This window comes from Macadamia integrifolia, unplaced genomic scaffold (assembly GCF_013358625.1).
Source record: "Macadamia integrifolia cultivar HAES 741 unplaced genomic scaffold, SCU_Mint_v3 scaffold_19A, whole genome shotgun sequence".
In the NCBI taxonomy this organism is placed as follows: domain Eukaryota; kingdom Viridiplantae; phylum Streptophyta; class Magnoliopsida; order Proteales; family Proteaceae; genus Macadamia; species Macadamia integrifolia.
In genome coordinates this window covers 569,541-590,453 of record NW_024870640.1, presented here as the reverse complement: position 1 = coordinate 590,453, position 20,913 = coordinate 569,541, and the positions used below count along the sequence as shown (strand labels likewise).

The following is a 20,913-nucleotide window of genomic DNA, read 5'->3' as shown; positions in this document are numbered from 1 at the left end:
AAAAAATTACAGAGTATTCGCATGCTGAATATCGGCTTCAAGTGATTTAAGGGAATCCTTAAAAGACTTTCGCATGGCCGTGTTCTTCCCTGCAACTATATCCCATCCAACAACAAACTCACCTAAAAAATAAAACCCACAAAAACCCAACTCCCGTCCCCTCTTCACAACTAAAATTCCTCACCCAAGAATTAAGATACCACAAAACCTCAGAAATCTCTCCCTCTTCTCTTCTCAGCTCCTCACTTCTCCACCAAACTCAAACCCCAAACTCTATCTCTTTCCGTCTCTCTAACTCTTAGACTGGTACTGTTACCGGTATTCACGAACTCAGCTTCTTCTCACAGTTGTGGAGAGGTAGGGGAGGTGGAGGTGGGGAACTTAATGGCCTGCCTTGGAGTCCACGCTTTGAGAGTCATCTAATTTTGGAAATAGATCAAAATCCTATGTTATAAATTTACATTAATACCCTTTCACTACTTTAAAAAAAAAACTGGTACGGTTTGTTTCTTGTGTACAAGAGACTATAATTAGGTACGTCACAGATGCGCTTTCTCGTGACACACGCTTAATAGGTACGAAGAAGATGGTTAAGTGGCAAGCAAACGAATCCATCATCCATAGTCTATAGTACGTAAGGGCGTCAACCGGTTCGGCCGAGCCAGTGTCGGTCAGGTTTAATTAAGCCTAGTCGGCTTATGTTCTCAGACCATGACCTATCTATTTAAGAAATGAGTCGATCTTAGTCGATCTTGTATTGAGTTCGATTGGGCTTTGGGCTTTAATCATGTTTTTCCTAATCGAGGTAATCAGGTTATAATCAGACTTTAAACATGATAATGTACTAATAAAATCTTAAATGGTTTTTATTTTTCTTGGATTTAGTGTACTTTAATCTATTTTGTTAAATCATCAACAATTTAAAAAAAGAAATTACACTTAATTACATTCAAGTATTGATTAAAATATCAATATATATCCTAATTTATCCAAAATATATATATATATATATATATACATATACATATAAACGATCAGGTTAAACGTGTAGATGGGCTGGGCCGGGCCGATCAAGAGGTCCATTAGGCTTACCCCTTGCACTGTGTATTATTTATTTATAAACGGGTCGGGCTTAGACCCAACATGTTTAATAATTGATGCCAACCAAGCCAGTCTTTAAATGGTCAGACCTAATCAATTAAATCGGCGCAGCTTGGAATTGACATCCCCTAGTCATACCGGAGAGAAAATGGAGAGAGAGAGGGGGGGGACATGGCTCTCCCGGGCTTAAATAGATTAACCAAAATCTTATTCTTAGTTATCGTAATCATGATTTGATTGTGTTAATAAAAGCAAATTAATACAAAGTGGAAACTCCACAATAACGGGGACTAGCGTGGAGGTTGAGTCTTATGGGATGTGACTCTTGCTAGTGATTTACTTGGACCACGACCGTCGAATCTTAATTGGATGGTGGATTCCACTCTCGTGGACTTGAGGTAGGATTCCTCGTCCAAGAGTTATGATAGGATCAAATGACTTCGATCTTGCTTCGTGGCAGAATTTTATTGTTGGAATTTATACTTTATAAATTTATATATAACGGTAAGTATATATTTTTATGAGAAATATATAAAATAAACTTATGAACATCATCAACTATAAACTATAGTTGGAATTTTACTTGGTCAAGTCACAAAATGACTAGAGTTTAGTCAAATTTTCGAAAACCTGATCAAAAATCATGTAGATTCGGTTAGAATAAAATATGGAACGACTCAGGTCATAAATAGGACCGAGTCAAATAAAACTCAGTCTTTTTACTTTATTAGCATAAACTTTGTGAGTCTAGTCATTTTTCAAATCTTTTATAATTAAATTGATAATAGTAACAAATAAATCAATAAATGTAGAAAATAAAAAATTAACTCCCCAAAAACTAACTCTCTCATTCTCTCTTCAAATATAACTCGGTTTTTTTTTTTATATGAATGTTTCAACCACAATTTGAATAGGCCCCATCACATGAATTTGATGCATCAATGGTGATATATATTTTTATACGCAAAGTGTATATAGGATCAGGTTGGGTCAGGCCAGGGTCAACCCAGCGCCTTAGCACAAGCCCAACTTAAATTGACCTCAGGCTTCAAAATCCCAGCCCAAGCCCACCCTACGGTTTGAATAGTCCAGCCCGGGCCATGTTCGGGCTAGGGCTAGGGCAGGTTTGGGCTAATCACGCTTTTCTAACACCCTTACTCCTAAGATATACAATGTTGAGGTTTATTTAAAAAATAAAGAATAAATTTAATTATTCAAAAAATTTATGTACATTATCGCTATAATCTATCAGAAAAAGAAAGGCACCCGCTTGCATGTGTCTAAGTCTAAACACAGCAAGCACAAAAAGAATGTGCTACCCCTGTTCCATGCATTGAAGATACCTCTGCGCAACCGCGGATGGGATCCACAAGCGATGTGGGACTAAACTCCTTACGCAAGAGATAGACGTTCACTCACTCTCCCCCGGTCCACCCAGCTCTGATACCAGATCTGGGTTTAACTCTTTTCTTTTTTCCTCAAAATCGACTTATCAGGAGAAAGTGCCCAGGGACTTAAGTATAGACTGCGGATGGGATCAACGAGCAATGTGGGACTAAACTCCTTACGTAGGAGATAGACGCGCACTCACTCTCCGTTTGTTGACATAGAATGCTTGGCATGCCCATGGAGAGAGGGTAGGTTCTAAAAGACCTTGAGTCTGTAATTGATGGATCTCTTGAACTGCCAAAAAAAGATGTTCCGGATTCATGCCTAGATGGCTAGCTTTTGTGGGGTTGACATCCTCATTCTTCTTGAAAGGGAGGGTAATGAAGAAGTCAAGATTCTGCCATAAAAGATGTGAACATTTTGTTAGAAATTTTGTATGAGATTCTGCACATGATGTTGAAAGGATGTGTGCTTTGATTTCTTCAAACAGAGGTGGACTTGCAAAAAAAATGTTAAAAATAGGAGACCAGGGAAGAAGATGTTGTTTATATACAAGACCATGGGGAGTCCAACGAAGAGAGAGATGGCTGAGAACATCAAAACCTATGATGAGGTCTTTTCCTGGAAAATGGATTCCTAAAACAGTATGGGTGAAAGACAGGGTAGGAAGGAGCTGGATTTTAATGGGATGTTTAGACACTAGGTTAATAAGAAAAATTTCACCATTAGGTGCAAGAAATGGTAAAGGGGGATCCTGGGTCTTCCAAAGGGAGTTGGGAAGAACTTTTGCATTCATAATGGTGGTAGCAGCTCCGGTATCTAGGAAGACTATGATCTTAATAGGTTTGGTATAAGGTTCAGAGATTAGTTGAGCAGAAACATGAGGGAGGGAAACTGCTTGGCATGAGAGAAGAGAAGGTTGTAAACTGGTCTGGGAAGGGGAGATAAAAGGAATTACTTGGTAGAGGGGATCAGGTTCCTCGGACTCGGAGAGAGAAGACTCTAGGTCTGAGTTTGTCACTGGGAAATCAATGGCAAAAAGGGAAAGATCTATGGGTGATTCATCAAGGGAATACAAAGATTTCAGGTCTGCATCTTGAAGATCTTCATGATAAAGGGAAGATAATATATGCATGACCTTGTCTTTCTTGCGAGATAGGGGACAATTTTTCACAAAATGTCATTCTTTTCCACAAACATAGCAAGAAGTAGACTTGTTCTTTCCTCTTAATTACTTTTTTTCGAAGAAATCTCCATTTTTTCTTGAACTTTGGAGTTCTGAAGGAGGACTTCTTTCTAGGTTTCCATCTCTTACGCTGAGAGAAAGGTGGAAACTTTCTGAGATGAGAGGACTTCTTGGTGGAACAATCATAGGACTTGTCGTCTTTGCACTTGACCTTGAGATAAAAAGTATCACAGGCGAAAGAGACCTTATCAGATCTATTTTGCAAATCTTTCAAGACTTTTTTGATGTTGCAGAGTTTGTCAAGGGCAGTAAGAGCATAACTATAGAGAGAACCAATAGTGCATGAAGCTCGTGGAATATTTTGGTTTCTTAAAAACTACTGTGTGTCTACGCCAAGAGGTTCTGGAAGAGAATTCTCTTGCCCTCGATTTATTGTTGGAAACTATGTTTTGACTTGAGCTAGTCACCTGAGCTGTGTCCAAATCTTGAAAAACTTGGTCAAAAGTCATGTTTACTTGGCCAAGGTAAAAAATGAAAAGATTTGATCATAAATCATTTGTGTCAAATAAGATTGAGCCTTTTTACCATAGTCAACTTAAATTGGACAAATTTAATCATTTTTCAAAGGGATAATTAACCCCCCTCCCTTGTCATTTGCCGAAATTATATCTATCATGCATGACTCCTATAATGATCCAATTTTCTACACACAACATATAAATATCACACTTATATTCACAGAATCTCATCCACATCAAAATTTATAGTGTGAGAAGCATCTATCTGATTCCCAAGCACAGTCCCTAGTTGCGAACATTTAAAAGTCTAACCTTAAGCACAAACCATCACACGTAATGAGAATTAATATCAATTAAATTAGGAAAAATTGCACCTCCTCCGTTGTACTTTGCCGAAATTACATATAGATTCAAACGTTTGAGGGAATTATGCCCCTCCCCTGGATTTTGCAAAATTCTCACAGTTAAGTCCAATCCATTAGTCCCCGTTGAATTGGGATTGTTAATTGATGACGTCACTTAATACTATAACATTTAATGTCCAAATTCCCTTTCCTTACCACGAACTTACCTATATGCCCTTCGATTAAAACAAACCAAAAGAGCAACCTTTGATCTTCTTCACCTATGTGTTATGGTCATCATCTTCAACCTCTGGTTTCATCTTTTTGTCTAGTGAACTCTATTAACCACCAGAAAAACTCAAGACTGTTGAATCGAAGGAATCCGATAGCGACGACTTGCAAAAACGATTAATTTCTCTATCAATTAATAATTTGCAAAATATAACACTGGTGAATCTAGGGTTTCTTCGTAAAAATACATATATCTTTGTTTTATGTTTAATATTTCCTCTCCATCTCCTTTGAAGCACAGCAAAAATTGGTTTTTGCTCTAATAAGGTTGTCACCGTTGCTTGCTTCTTCAATCGTTACGGTTACATCAAAATAGAAAATTAAAAGAAAAAAATATTACATTGGAGGAAGAACAAATGCCGGAATCTTCTTTGATGTGGAAAAGATTGTTTGAATGACTTGAGACAATTAATTGTTCCATGCATTTTCCTTTAGCTTCAATTCATGTTATTTATTTTTTTTTTCGCTAACGACAAGTATCCAGGCCTTTTGGCCTGACTAATCCTGCAGGTCTATACTGACCTCACAACTGCATGGACCAAGTCATATCGGGGTTGAATGAGAACCATTCAACTTTCACTGAAAGCAGTGAAAAGCACTAAACGCCCCCGTGTGAGTGGCCCAAGGTGTGCCTAGTGAGAGTCGAACTCAGGACGTCCGAGTTTACGGCTCATACCAAACTCTTGTTATTTTTGACCTCTTAGTCTGCTTTAATTTATTTCTTTCATGGAAATAAGGGAGAAAAATCCGAACCACTTTTACTCCCACTCTTCTCTTAGATGGGGAATTGAACCTAGGACCATGCACTTATCCACACAATCTCCAATTCGCCCTAATCATCTAGACAACCTATGGATTATTAAAAGAAAATATAGTGATAGATCATTAAAAGAATCATCATCATCAACAAAGAGAAAAAATCAATATAATTTGAATCAACACTTCTATTAATAGAAAATTTTACAGGTGTTTGAAATGAAAAAGAAACATTAGATACAAATTGAAAATCCTTACACTAACTCTAACCAAGACTTAGATGATGATTCAGAGGATAATTGAGATGATGCCTCAAACATAGAAGTTGACTTGAGTTTGGCTCAGCTATACTCATTCGTTTCATTTGGAAAGAAGAATTATATCTTGATATTCTAGTTGGCATTATTCCTTCTATTGGGTGGATTAGATGTTGACTCTTAACTCCAAGATCCTCTTCATCTTCTGCCCAGGTGTTCTTAGACTTAATTCCTTCGAGTTGAATGAGTTTCAACCAATCAAAATCATATGCAAAGAAAATTTTAGAATTTGACACCGCCCTCCCCTCGACCAATCGTCACTTGCCAGCATTGTCCTTGCTTAGACAATCAAAGCGACCCCTATCTCTTGATTGATCTAATCAGACGCTTGCTTTTTTACAGTCAAGTAAGTACCCTTTACAACTCTTTAAATACAATCACCAGTTAACTTCCCAGAAGTCTCCTTGAACTGGAAGGTCTTCACCTTATTTTATGAATTACCCATTTATGGTTTTTGGGTGTGGGGTGATACTCTTTTATCTCCTTCACTTTTTTTCCTGGTGATTCATGGATCTCAACTCTAAATCGTGGTTAAAGAGAATGAATCATGTATACAGTTAGCCATACTTTGAAAGCGTCTGAAACCATGGTGGAATTTTTAAAATAAGGTCATGTTTAGCATGATTCCTTGGAATATATTTAATTTCAACCTAGAATGCATTCCAAGAATGCATACCAAATGTAGTAACTCAATTGAGATATTGCATTGAGATGTAGATGATATCTTATCAAATGGAAAAAGACAGGTGAGGAGCTCATTTTTCAAATTTTATCTCAACAGACTCACAGAATTTGGTAAAAGCAGTCTTCTCCTCCCGCACCCCCATCTCATTTTTATCTTGTGTTTTATAATGATGAATACAACAACGAACTCAACCTTATCCCAATTTAATGTGGTCGGTTGAATCCCCACAAAAACAAAATAGGAAAAATGAAAGTAAAAGGAAAAAATCCCAACACCAGTAAGTCAAGAAAATTCAGTTCATTTATAAAAAAAAAAAAAAAAAAAAAAAAAAAAAAAAAAAAAAAAAAAACCTCAACTAAATGGGTTTGGCTACATGGATCCTTTCACTCAGATTGGCTCTATTTTAGCTCATCCATGGGACAAGACTTAGACAATGCATGTCCTGTCTCACTACTTCTCCTATGGACATTTTAGGCCTGCCCCTAGTTCTTATAGCTCCTTTATCGGAATCAAATCATTTCTCCAAACTGGGTATCCATAGGCTTCCATTGGACATGACCATGTCATCTCAAACAACTTATTTGGAGATTGTCATTGATCGGGACAACTCCGAAATCAGCTCTACTATGTCCATTCCTTACTTTATTAGTCCTAGATTGTTGCACATCCATCTAAACACCTTATCTCTGCTACACATAATTTATGTATTTGATATCTCTTAACTACCCAACATTCCACCGCATGCATCATAACCGGTTGTACAAGAGCTATATAGAATTTTCTCTTAAGTTTTAAAGTGATGCATCGGTCATACAACACTTTAGACGCACCTCTCCATTTTATCCAATCTTTTTTTCTTTCTTTCTTTTTTTTTTTTTTTTTTTTTTAATGATGCATCCATCCCACTTTATTCTCCATAAAACATCATTTTCCATGTTACCTTCTTTATTTATTGTTGACCCAGACATTTAAAATAATCATTTTGTGGTATCTTTTTTCTCTCTTCAATTTTCATTATATCGTTATTCATCATAGTGTGAGTAAAGTTACACATCATATACTCTATCTCCGATCTACTAAATATCTTGTTTCCGATGATGAATGAACCCACCCCCCCCCCCAAACAAATAAATAAATAAATAAAAGAAATGTGAACCCACTTTTTAAAGGAGATTTCCTCTTTATCTTATTCAGTTTGTACAAAGGGTACTTAGAAATCTTAAGTTTATTCAGGGAAACTTTGAATTTTAAATAAAATGGGAATAGTCTACTTAGGGTCATTTAGAGATACTTCAGTGAAGTTTCAGTTAAAATGAAATTTGCAAAGTGGCAAAAATAAAGTACTGACAATTCATGACTAACCAGAGGTTTATGGACAACATAAAAGCTGCAAGGAATATATGGGAGGATGATTGAATTTAACCTTGAGTTATTACATAGCCTTTTCTCATTTGGACCTAAAAGAATCAACGGCAAAAAAACTACATGCTCACGACACCATTGTGTGGATTCCTTTAAATGCCCCGTCACAAACCACTAGATCCACACTTCCAGTTAAAAACCACCTTATTTGATGGTTCAAAACACTCCACACCCATTGGTGCAAAACCACACACAAGTATTGAGAAATCCTCTCCCAAGAATCCATACTTGGATAGATGTGACAGCAAAGATTTCCAACACTTAGAATCATCTGAATCTGTCAATTATGTAGGTTTATATTTCTTAGAAACTAATTATCACAAACATATTGTGGATTGGAGCTGAAAACATTTTTTACTCCCTCTTTTGGTGGGGGGTGGGGTGGAATACAAAATCGAAAGGAAAGATGCCATGAAAAAAAAAAAAAAAAAAGAGTCAAAAAGAAAGGAGAACAAATACTACAAGGTAGGCAATAAAGCCACAAGGGTCCACTCTGGAGAAGTGCGAGGACCCACCAATTGATGTATCCCACTAAGATTTCATAATCTGATTCACTGCAAGGTAGGCAGTTCTCGGCAGAGGAGGTTTCTTGAGTTCTATCCAATGATGGTTGGTTGGTCCCAGCTTGTAAATCACAGGACCCTTATCCTGGTCTAAGTTCCTTCCAGAATAGAGGTTGATTTTGATTCTCAGGAATGAAATCCATTGTTCAATAAGAATCACTGACCAACTCTGTGGAAACCACTTCCTCAATAACTAGTTTCCTCGGAACTTTGAGATTTATCTGGTTGACATCCCATCCAGCTCCCTCCAATTGTTCAAGGAAATTGTCAAATCTCTGATCCAGTTCAATTAGGCTCTGCTTTAGCTGATCAAATACATTATCAGATCCTCGCCAGTGTTCATTGAGCCAGTAACTCTGCCATAAGCTTCGCAAGACTGATAAGCTTGTAGCTCGCACCTGCAGTGTTAGAGCACACGGTAATTTTTTTTCTTCACCCAAGTGAGTCCTGTCTAAATTCAACAATGAAAAAGCTTGCACCTTGAATGAAACAAAGAATTCAATCTCCACACGATCTTGGTTCACAAAGAGAACATATTCCTCCTGTGCATACAGCTTCAGAAGCATCTTTACCTGTCCCAAGCCCAGTACATTTTTGTACAGAAAGTAACAAGATTTTATTGCCATGGTACAACACAGTATACAACAACAACAACAACAGAAACAAAAGATTAAATAGGCCGGAGCCTAACCAAGCCGAATAGGGACACTAATATGATGGATATGATCCCTTGTATGCAGAAACTCTATCAGCCCCTCTCTAGACAACTAGTCAACCCCTATTCATCAGACTTCTTTCCTGTCTTCCTAACTAAAGAACCAGAGCAATCCAGTCACATTATTTTCATATTTTGACAACACCGTCTTTTACTTTCCTGCTGGTTTCTCAAAAAACTCAACAAATGGTGAATGAGGTTAGATGGAAACAGTAAAAGCATTTCTACAAACACCAGAGTAGAATGTCTGTTCCAAAGAATATCAAAATAACTGGGTCAGACCCATTGACAAGTGACAATGAGGAGATTGAAACAATCAGCAATGCAGTCCAATGCCAACAAATGCTGAAGAAACTACGAAATTGGGTGTGGAGGGATTGGAAGGATAGAGAATTGAAAACCACATTTCAACCAATTTTCCACTCACTTGCACATCATGACTATAGTAAAATAAATTCTCAAATATTCCCAAAAAAATGCATTAATTTTTTGGTCAATTCCCTTCAGCCCATTCTTTTGTCCGGTAAAGCTGGTTTTGTGAACTATTAAATGGTCTTTAACTGTGGGAACTAACAATAGCTACTGTATAACAGAACTTTGTCAACAGTCTAAAAAGATCTGTTTATTTTGTCAATTCAGATGATGACAGCTCAATCTTTCTTGCAGTGATCATCAAAAGAGTATCTTCAATAATGCAGCATTCTGAATGGGATGAACAGGAAGAAAGGTTGAGAAGCAGCACTTTTTTCTTGATCAATAACCAGGGAATTTTTTTTTTTTTTAAGTTAGGAATAATTATAATGCATTTCTATGTAACAAAAAACCCAACAGTACACGTGGGATGCTGTACAATTAGTCAGTCCCCAAATCGATGCTCCAGAAAAAAGGGCACCCAAACTCCCTCGCATACCATGCTTCCATCTCAAATGGAACTTATTTACAAAATCTTCCCACATTGTTTCAACTCAACTCAGCCTCATCCTAAATAAATGAGGTTCGCTACATGGATCCTTTTTTCTCCAATCAGCTGTATTCAAGACATACATGTTACTAGTCCTAAGCTATGCATGTCTTTCCTCACCACTTCTCCTATATACAAAATTTGTTCGCCTCCCTAAAATCGAGCACAAATTAGATATCAATTTTATTGCCTCTGTGGAGACTTTTATCTGCAAACTCTTCTTTGCCTTAAAAAATGCTCGGGTACCTTTATTTCCATACACTCCAGAAAACAGCAAATGGCACCATCCTCGAAAGAGCACTCATTCTTCTCACCAATGTACCACCCTCCCATCACCATCACTGCCACCATTGAGTTGGGAAAGAACAACGTCACCCCCATGAATATAGAAATCTCCCCCCCCCCCCCCCCCCAAAAAAAAAAAAAACCTCCGATGTGGGACTGCAGACAAATGAATAGATCATGCCCATCTTCTTGGAGATCCCACACAGCTTACAGGGAAGGATACGTTAAACAAACCCCCCTCCCCCCAAAACCAAATTAAGCAGCAACTGAATTTGCAGATCTCATCCTCCCTAGGAAAGAAAACTGTCCTTGGGCTGAAAGGGGCTCTAGCCTCACTAACTGATACGGCCAAATTGATTGCCCAGTAGGGTAAGGACACGCGCCGCCCACCTGGACACGTGTCACCCACCTGATAGAGGCTGCAAGGACTCTACCACGTCAACCACATGAAGAGAATATTCCCCACGAAGGGGATAGGACGTATCTGAGTAGGACTCTAAAAGGAAAGGAGGTGGACCCGAGGAGGACTCCTCCAAGGAAAAGGGAAACCCTAAACCCTAAGAGCTATATAAGAGGGCCCGAGAGGAAGGAAGGAGGTAAGCATCAATACCCACACCATTACTCCTGTAACAAAAACTGTGCGGCCGATCCCTAACTTGAGCGTCGGAGGACTAACCCCGGACAAAGCTCCGGGCCTCTGCCATCTGTGCTTGTGCAGGATCAGCTCATATGGATTTTCAGCAGCAACAGATTGGCGCCGTCCATAGGAACGACAGTAATGGTGGGGAGAACCTACAACCGTAAGAAGACAAGAGCAGCATCGAACATGAACATGGGGGAGGAGGAACCTTCAGGAGGGCTCCCTCCCTCGACGGAAATTGGACGAGAAAGGGGCAACAATGATCGGAAAGGTTCCGTGAGGTACCAGCGTTAGGCCGGATATTCGGTGCACGGAGATGGTAATCCTCCGCCCCCTCCTGGAGCGCAAGAATATGTGACAAGGGAGCAGTTCGAAGCCCTCCAAGACAAATATGACCGAATGGCCGCGGCAATGAAGGAGTTCTCCAAAGCTGTCTCTCAGAAGACCGGCGGAGCACCATAAGGCCCCCACATCCAGCCCGAGAGAGCTCGAGACGAGGACCGGAGCAGTACAGGATCGATAAGGTCTGGTCATAACTTTCGGAACCGAGCAATGCGGGAAAGTCCCGCACCCAGGGGAAGGACGCGGCGTGCCGCCAGAGACCCACATGGGGAACCACGCCAAGGAGACGAACAGAGACACGAGGACTCGGGGTTAAAGCAGATGATCCTGGACCTGAAAGATAAGATCAAGAAGGTGGCAGAAAATCAGACGGGAGCTCGCGAGCCAGACCTCACTAATGACACGGCTCTAGCCGATGAGGTCATAAGGGACCTGCTCCCGATCGGCTTTCACCTGCCCAAGTATGACACTTACGACGGGTCTGGGGACCCCATCGATCATCTGGAAGGCTTCAAGGTTGCCATGCAGTTCCATCGAGTCTCGGAAAACATTATGTGTCACGCCCTGCCATTGACGTTCAGAGGAGCGGCAAGGCTATGGTACAACTGTCTACCGACGAAGTCGATCCACAACTTTAGCGATCTAAGTTACTTCTTCGTGAAGGGATTCTCCAGTAGCCAACCCCTTCAGAAGACTACGTTGAACTTGACCAACGTCAAGCAACATGAAGGAGAATCACTGCGGAACTACATGAAGCGCTTCCAACAAGAGAAGATCACGATCAGAGGTCTAGACCCGAAAGAAGAGTTCACAGCCCTACTGGAAGACGTCAAGGATAAGGAGCTGAAAAGGTCTTTGGCGAAGCATACACCTAGGAACTTGGCCGAGCTGAGAGCTCGATGCGATAAGTACATCCAGATGGAAGAAACCCTTCAAGTCGAAAGGAAGACGGGAAGAAAAAGGATCTCAAGGGGCGACGACAAACCCTCCGAAGAAGGTAAAAGACGAAAGTCTGAGCGCCGTCGGGCACCTAGTCCACCAAGGAAGTTCGAGAAATACGCACCCCTGAACCAGAGACGAACGGATGTACTGATGTAGATAAAGGACTCCCCGGATGCCAGAGCCATGAAGTGGCCAGGGAAGATGGGACGGCACCCCGAGAGACGCAATATGGACAGATATTGCGACTTCCACAGAGACCACGGCCACGACACCGAAGATTGTTGGCACCTCAAGGGGGAGATAGAAGGAATGATCCGAAGAGGATATCTAGGCCGATTCGTGGACCGTGAAAAGGAGGATGCCCAAGACGGTAATGACCGTAAGGATAACCGTCAGAGAGATGGCAGAGGCCGCTATGAAAGAAGGGGGTCTGCCCGCAGAGGCAATCAGGAACGGCAAAGGGACCAGACACCCGAGGAAACTAACCATCGCCTCCGAGATGAGAATAAGAGCCCAACTAGAGTTATAACGACCATTTGTGGAGGCCTAGCCGCTGGAGAAAGTTCAGTCTCGGCCAGGAAAGCAAAAGCCTATGCGAGAAGCGTGCATGTGGCTGAATGGTCGAACAAGAAGGCGAGGACGGGGACGGTTATTTCCTTCTCAGACGACGATCTGGAAGGGGTGCACACCCCGCATGACGATGCCCTAGTAGTTACCATGACCATAGCGGAATGCAGAGTGAAGAGGATCTTAGTGGATAACGGCAGTTCAACTGATATCCTATTCCTGGAAGCTTTCCGGAAGATGGGCCTGGACGAAGGAAAGTTGAAGAAAGTCGAACACCCGTTGCAGGGATTCTCCGGCTTCCCAGTAAAAGTGGAAGGATCGATTGAGTTGCCAGTAAGAGCCAGCATCGGAGATCGCCAAGTAACAGTCATGATCAACTTCCTGGTAGTAGGCATTACCTCAGCATATAATGCCATACTAGGGAGGGTTGGTTTGAACCTACTAAAGGCCGTCGTCTCCACCCCTCATCTCAAGATGAAATTCCCAACCAAGAATGGGGTCGGGGAATGTCGAGGCGATCAGGAGGAATCCCGAAGGTGCTACACCACTACCTTGTGGGGAAGAGAAAAGGCGGGCGAGGCGCTCCCAATAGAAGATCTGCGCAATGATGTCAGTTATCAATGGGGGGAGCCGGCTGAGGATCTGGTACAAGTCGAGGCCGAAGAGGGGGATAGCGCTAGGAAATTCCAGATCGGGGCTACAATGCCAAGGCAACAGCGAGAAAAACTCGTCTCATTCCTCCGAAACAACTCTGACGTCTTCGCCTGGTCGGCTTCAGACATGCCTGGAATAGATCGACAGGTAATAGAACATCATCTGAATGTTAACCCGACGAAGAAGCCGGTGCAACAGAAGAAGAGGACTTTTGCCCCCGAAAGGCAGCAGAAAATAGACGAAAAAGTAACAAAGATGCTGAAGGCCCAGTTTATCCGCGAGATCCAATACCCGGAGTGGATATCCAACGTGGTGATGGTCCCGAAGACAAATGGAAAGTGGAGGATCTGCATCGACTTCACCGACCTGAACAAGGCCTGCCCGAAGGACGCATACCCCCTGCCGAAGATAGACCTCCTTATTGATGCCAAGGCAGGATACGAGGTACTGAGCTTCATGGATGCATACTCGGGGTACAATCAAATCAAGATGTCAGAGGCTGATGTCCCGAAAACATCCTTCGTGATCGAGGGAGGACTGTACTGCTACGAAGTCATGCCCTTCGGGCTAAAAAACGCAGGGGCCACCTATCAAAGGTTGGTGAATAAAATCTTCAAGGGGATGATTGGCAAAACCATGGAAGTGTACGTGGACGATATGCTCGTAAAAAGCCTGAAGGCGGAACGACACATTCAAGACTTAGAAGAGGCGTTCCAGGTGCTGAGGCGGTACGGCATGAAGCTGAACCTGGCAAAGTGTGCATTCGGAGTAGCCTCGGGAAAGTTCCTCGGCTTTATTGTCTCAGAGAGGGGAATTGAAGCCAACCCGGTGAAAATACAAGCCATTCGGGATATGAGGTCACCCCCGAATGTGAAGCAAGTCCAAGAGCTAACAGGTCGGGTCGCCGTCCTAGGGCGATTCATGTCTCGGTCGGCTGACAGGTGCCTCCCCTTCTTCAAAGCACTGAAGGGGACCAAAAAGTTCGAATGGACGGAGGAGTGCGAAAAGTCCTTTGAACAACTGAAGGAGTACCTGGCCGCACCCCCACTGTTGACGAAACCAAACACCGGGGATACCTTGCAGCTGTACCTTGCTGTATCAGCAGTGGCGGTAAGCGTAGTACTGACAAAGGAAGAAGGAAGGCAACAACGGCCAATATACTACGTCAGCCGAACCTTGCTAGATGCCGAAACAAGATACAGAAAGACAGAGAAAGTGGCGTATGCCCTGGTAACAGCAGCAAGAAAGTTGACGCCCTATTTTCAATCACATATGGTATGCGTGCTCATAGACCAGCCCCTGAAGAAGATACTGTAGCGGCCGGATATGTCCGGTTGCCTGGTAAATTGGGCCATAGAGTTGGGAGAATTTGGCATCCAGTACAAACCGAGAACCGCAATTAAAGCATAGGCCCTCGTAGACTTCATCGCCGAGACGACGCTCCCTGATGACCCCTAGGAGTTTACCGAGGATCGGGGAGAAAAGGCTTGGACATTGTACGTGAATGGTGCTTCCAACAGCGCAGGAAGCGGCGCAGGAATCATATTGGTCAGCCCCGAGGGTTTTAAGATGGAATACGCCCTACGGTTCGACTTCGATGCCTCCAATAATGAAGTAGAATACGAAGCGTTAATAGCCAGAATTAATCTGGCTCTGGCTTTGATGGTACAGGAGCTGGTGGTGCATAGTGACTCACAGCTCGTGGTACGACAGCTGAATGGAGACTACGAAGCCAAAGAACAAAGGATGGCTGGGTACTTGAAGACAATGCGAGAAAGAATAACAGCCTTCAAGGATTTTGAGATAAGGCAAGTGCCACGGGAAGAGAATGCTAGCGCTGACGCACTATCGCAATTGGCCACCTCCGACTTCACTGACCTCGGACGATCAGTGTATTTCGAAGTGCTACCACAGCCAAGTACCGAAAGACCCCAAGAGGTATTAAAGTAGGCGAACACGGCCATAGCTGGATGGATGCTATAACCGAATACCTCAAGGAAGGAAAGCTCCCAGAGAATAGGTTCGAGGCAAGGAAAGTACGAATGAGGTCAGCACACTTCCTTCTGAAGGACAAGACACTATACAAAATAGGGTTCACCGTGCCGTACCTCAAGTGTCTGGACCCCGCCGATGGCGAGTACGCACTCCGAGAGGTGCATGAAGGGATATGCGGCCAGCACCTGGGAGCCTGGGCCTTGGCTCATAAAGTGCTAAGGCAAGGTCTGTACTGGCCGACAATGAGGAAGGACGTAGAATCATTAGTCAAGAAGTGCGTCAAGTGCCAGATGTTCGCCCCCGTTCCCAGGCTACACTCTACCGAGCTCTCATCTCTATCGAGCCCAATACCATTCGCCATGTGGGGAATCGACATCCTGGGCCCATTCCCCCTAGCCACGAGACAAAGGAAATTTGTCGTGGTGGCGGTAGACTACTTCATGAAATGGGCAGAAGCCGAAGCACTGACGACGATAACCGAAAAGAACGTAAGGGACTTCTTCCAGAGGGCGGTAATCTATCTATTTGGAATCCCTCGGGTTGTGGTAACTGACAGTGGAACTCAGTTCGCCAACCCGACCTTCGGCTTGTTCTGTGATACCCTAGGCATTGACCACAGGAAAACCTCTGTCGGTTATCCACCGACCAACGGGCTGACAGAGATAACCAACCGTACACTGCTTCAAGGAATAAAGAAGAGACTGGATGACGCCAAAGGACTATGGGCAGACGAGTTACACCACATCCTCTGGGCCTACCGCACAACTGAGAGATCGACCACCGGAGACACACCCTTTATTTTAACTTACGGCACTGAAGCTGTACTTCCAGTGGAGATAAGGGCCGTAACCCATCGGATTCAGTACTACAATGAAGAGGAAAACGATGGAGGGCTTCGAGCGAATTTAGACCTCTTGGCCGAAGTCAGGGACACCTCGCAAGAAAGGATGGCCGCTTACCAACAGAGGGTTGCGAGGCACTACAACACTAAAGTTCGAAAGAACGAGTTCAGAATGGGTGACCTCGTCCTCAAAAGGGCTGAAGTATCAGACCCGAGACATTAAGGGAAGCTAGCTCCAAATTGGGAAGGTCCCTACAGAGTCTTAAGGGTAATACGACCAAGGTCCTATCACCTAGAGACTACGGGGGGAGAAAGGGTACCCCGATCGTGGAACTCTGAGAACTTAAGAAAATTCTATCAGTAGTGAAGTAGCAAGTACACTTGTTTTTGTAATTTTTGCTCACATGCACTTTTAAGTTGTAGTTCCTCATCCTAAACTCCGGAGGATCTTATTCATGAAAAAAACGAAAGCTGGTTTACGGCAATTGAGAGGAATTCTCCTGTCTGGTGACCTTAACTCTGCCAAACGGATACAGCCGAAGGTCCTCACCTCGGTCGGGGGCTCAGGCAAAGGCCGAGCGGAGCTGACCGAAGGTCCTCACCTCGGTTGGGGGCTCAGGCCAAGGCCAAGCCGATCTGACCGAAGGTCCACACCTCGATTGGGGGCTCGGGCCAAGGCCGAGCCGAGCTGACCGAAGGTCCTCACCTTGGTCGGGGGCTCAGGAAAAGGCCGAGCCAAGCTGACCAAAAGTCCTCACCTCGGTCGGGGGCTCAGGCAAAGGCCGAGCTGAGCTGACCGAAGGTCCTCACCTCGGTTGGGGGCTCAGGCCAAGGCCGAGCCAATCTGACCGAAGGTCCACACCTCGGTCGGGGGCTCAGGTGAAGGCCGAGCCGAACTGACCGAAAGTCCTCACCTCGGTTGGGGGCTCAGGCAAGGGCCAAGCCGACCTGGCCGAGGGTCCTCTCCTCGGTTCGGGGCTCAGGCCAATAGCCGAGGGGACCTGACCAAAGGTCCTCAATTTGGTAGGAAGTGACGACGGTGGAAGGATCTGCCCTCGGATGGATCTTCGAATCGATACCAGAGTTTAAAAGACCCTTCGGCTGGAGCTGAGGGGGAACACAACACTTGGTGAAAACCACACTTGTTCAAGATCCCTTAAAAGGCTATAGCCCTCGGAGTCGGGAAACCCCTCGGATAAGCCGAGGGAGAGGGACCGAGCCGTGCTAAAGTAGACATGTAGATCCTTAGGCTGCCAACAATGGGTTTCGGCCTTTTTGCATCTACCTTCGGGCTAAAGATCACCTTACCCGAAAGAACACGAAAAAGTGGAAGTCGAAGCATACGAAGGGAAATACATTCATTAAAAAAAGACCCGAAGGCCGAGAGTACATGAAAAGACTCGAAGGCCAAGGTTACATGAAGAAGCTCGAAGGCTCATATAAAAAACAAAGCTCAAAGGCTAAGCCAAGACCCAGGGTGGCTTCAGAGGGCGTCCATCAGATTCACGGCCTCATCCTCGACATGGTGGGTCTCCCGATCGGAGCCATTGTGACCGGGAGTCGGAGAGACCTCGCGTTGCGGCTGAACCTCACCTTCCTTACTGCAGCCTCCGCCGTCGGCATCGGCAACCTCGGCGGCTGATGGGGCCTCCTCAATACACTCCTCTTCAAAGATGAGCCCTCTGTCCTCGAAAGAGACCCCTGGGTAATGCTCGAGGACCCAGTCTCGGACCTCGGTAGCGCCCATTGTGAACCCAGGGCGATGGCACGTTTAATCTCTTACCGAAAGTCCTCAGAGGATCTATACTTCTCGGCCCCTCGGGCCTCGGCCTCCTGAACCCTTGCCTTCATCTGCGACTTCAGCTCCGCAAGCTTTCGATCGCATTCCTAGTGCATGAGGAGGTCCGTTTTCAGGTGCTCCACCTTCTCGAGGAGAACCGAACGCTCATTCTCCAGGACTGACTTCTCTCGTTCGGCAACCTCGAGATCTCGACCCATAGCTTCAGCCTGAACTGCCAGCTGACCCATTTGGTTTTGGGCCTACATGAGACACCGATGGTCAGAATGTTGTGATGATAAATAAACAAAGGTTAGAGGACCGAAGCTTACCCCGGCCATGTAGATGCAGGCATTGGTTATCATAGCCGTCGTCCCTTGTCGTTGCGCTTCGACGGCATCTCAGGGAAGACTGCCCTTCATTACCAGCTCCTGAGCAACACGCCCGACTGACAAGGTGTCATCTTCCTTGACCGACCACTAAGGGACAAATCCAACTTCGGCCCTCACGTTCCCCACCCTCGGGCTTCTGAAGTCCACAACAGGGGAGGAGTCTCGGGCAGGCATGTTATGGCCCGGAGCAGCGAGGGCCTGCACTGCCTCGGTGCTTGGTCCCTCCCCCCTAGATCTTTTCTTCGGAGTCTCAGAGGAGGGCCCCTTCTCTTTCCTCTTCGGCCTCTGTTGCTGCTGGACATCCTACGCCCTGGCCTCCCTTATTTGGGCTTACCTTGCCGCTGCGGCAGCCCTAGCCTCGGCCCTGGAGATTTGCACTGCATGAAGAAACGAAGGGAGTCAGTACGAAACACCGATGCCTGAGGGAAATAAACTTGGGCTGGCCTAACTCACCCGGGGCTAAGCCCGAATCTGAACAAGATGACGTCGGACTTAAGGCAGTCGGCCTCGACTGGAGGGCAGGTTTTTGCCGCCTCGCCATCGCCAACGACTCTGCGTCTGCCTCGAAAAGGGCAGGGGCGGAGTTTACCGCCCTCAGGTCAGGGATATCCCAGACGGTGCCGAAGGGCACCCCCTCGGACGACCTCACGAAGAAGAATTTCTCCTTCCACCCGTGGATCGACGTCGGGTAATCACTCAGCACCGAAGGTCCTTCTGGAGGCAGAAGTAGTACCAGCCCGAAAGCCCCTTACAGGCCTCAAGGAAGAAGCAGTTGATGAAGAGAGGGAGGGAGAGAGGCCTCTGGTGCCTTGAGAAAAGGACGACGAAGCTGAGCACCTGCCGCCATCCGTTCGGCGTTAGCTGGGTCGGACAAATCCCATAGTGCTGAAACACTCGGACAAAGAAGGGATGGAGAGGAGGCCGAAGGCCGGCCTTAAACGCCTCCTTGTACAAGCACAGCCCTTCAAAGTTCCGATAACTGGCTCGGTCAGACGGTCTGGGCAGCCGAAGCTCGAAAGCGTCCGAGATACCGAAGGAGGCCCTCAGCTCCTCCAGTTCTGGCTCATCCATGGTGGATACGATGTGGAGAGCCTCCACCTCTAAGGGTTCCTAGGTCTGGGCTCGGGAATCGAGCATCCTCTCCCTAAATCCTGCACCGTTTGAGCCACCCTCGGACCCAGACGGCGAGGCCGCAGAAGATGAGTCACGGGCAGAGGGCAAATCGGTGGAGTCCGAGGACATCCCTCGGACCTCCCCTGAACTCCGATGCCTACGGCTAGACCTTGTCCTTTCGGAAGATGACGGACTGTAGCCCGACGAACAAGACATTGAACTTACTTTCGAAATGCTGCTAAACTAAAAGAAAGCCGACACCGAGGGTAAGCTCTCCAAAGGAAACACTGAGACCGAAGGAAGGCTCTCCGAGGGAAAAAGAAAATTGCCCCACAAATGGACCCCATACTATATAGATGGAAGAAAAACGGTACGACTACCCGAGCATTAATAGCGCCGCCACATCACCGAGTACCAACCCTCGAGGTTTGCGCCCAAACGGACCAGACCGAAGGTCCCTACCTCGGTTGGGAGTTCAGGCCAAGCCAAACCGAACTAACCGAAGGTCCTTACCTCGGTTGGGAGTTCAGGCAAAAGCCCAACGGACCTGACCGAAGGTCCTCACCTCGGTTAGGAGTTCAGGCCACGGCCGAACGGACCTAACCGAAGGTCCTCACCTCGGTTGGGAGTTCAGGCTAAGGCCGAACGGACCTGACCGAAGGTCCTCACCTCGGTTGGGGGCTCAGGCCAAGGCCGAGTGGACCTGACCGAAGGTCCTTACCTCGGTTGGGAGTTCAGGCAAAATCCGAACGGACTTGACCGAAGGTCCTTACCTCGGTTGGGAGTTCAGGAAAAAGCCGAACGGACCTGACCGAAGGTCCTCACCTCGGTTGAGAGTTCAGGCCAAGGCCGAATGGACCTGATCGAAGGTCCTCACCTCGGTTGGGAGTTCAAGCTAAGGCCGAACGGACCTGACCGAAGGTCCTCACCTCGGTTGGGGGCTCGGGCAAGGCCGAGCCGAACTGACCGAAGGACCTTACCTCGGTTGGGGGCTCAAGCAAGGCCGAGCCGAACTGACAGAAGGTCTTCACATCGGCTGACCGAAGGTCTCGGTTGCAAGAAAAACTAAAGCCGAAGCCGAAGGAATAAGGCCGAAGGGACGCAAAAAAAAAAAAAA

General features: G+C 45.3%; 2 protein-coding genes across 6 annotated transcripts in view; both read right to left on the bottom strand.

The window, feature by feature from the left end:
* Positions 1-405, bottom strand: part of LOC122071267 (E3 ubiquitin-protein ligase AIRP2) — a 3,319-nt gene extending 2,914 nt beyond the window's left edge. Inside the window, exon 1 of one of the 3 annotated variants that reach the window (XM_042635594.1) lies at positions 11-405. In XM_042635594.1, coding sequence (XP_042491528.1) covers positions 11-75 — 65 coding nt within the window. In that variant the 5' untranslated portion in view covers positions 76-405. The remainder of the gene's footprint in view (positions 1-10) is intronic. The other 2 variants (XM_042635593.1, XM_042635592.1) reach the window with 2 other exon arrangements.
* A 7,855-nt stretch (positions 406-8,260) lies between these two features.
* Positions 8,261-20,913, bottom strand: part of LOC122071286 (protein root UVB sensitive 5) — a 27,827-nt gene continuing 15,174 nt past the window's right edge. For all 3 annotated transcript variants that reach the window (XM_042635613.1, XM_042635611.1, XM_042635612.1), the window contains exons 14-15: positions 9,052-9,144; positions 8,261-8,970 (exon numbers count right to left, since the gene is read on the bottom strand). In XM_042635613.1, coding sequence (XP_042491547.1) covers positions 8,719-8,970; positions 9,052-9,144 — 345 coding nt within the window. In that variant the 3' untranslated portion in view covers positions 8,261-8,718. The remainder of the gene's footprint in view (positions 8,971-9,051; positions 9,145-20,913) is intronic.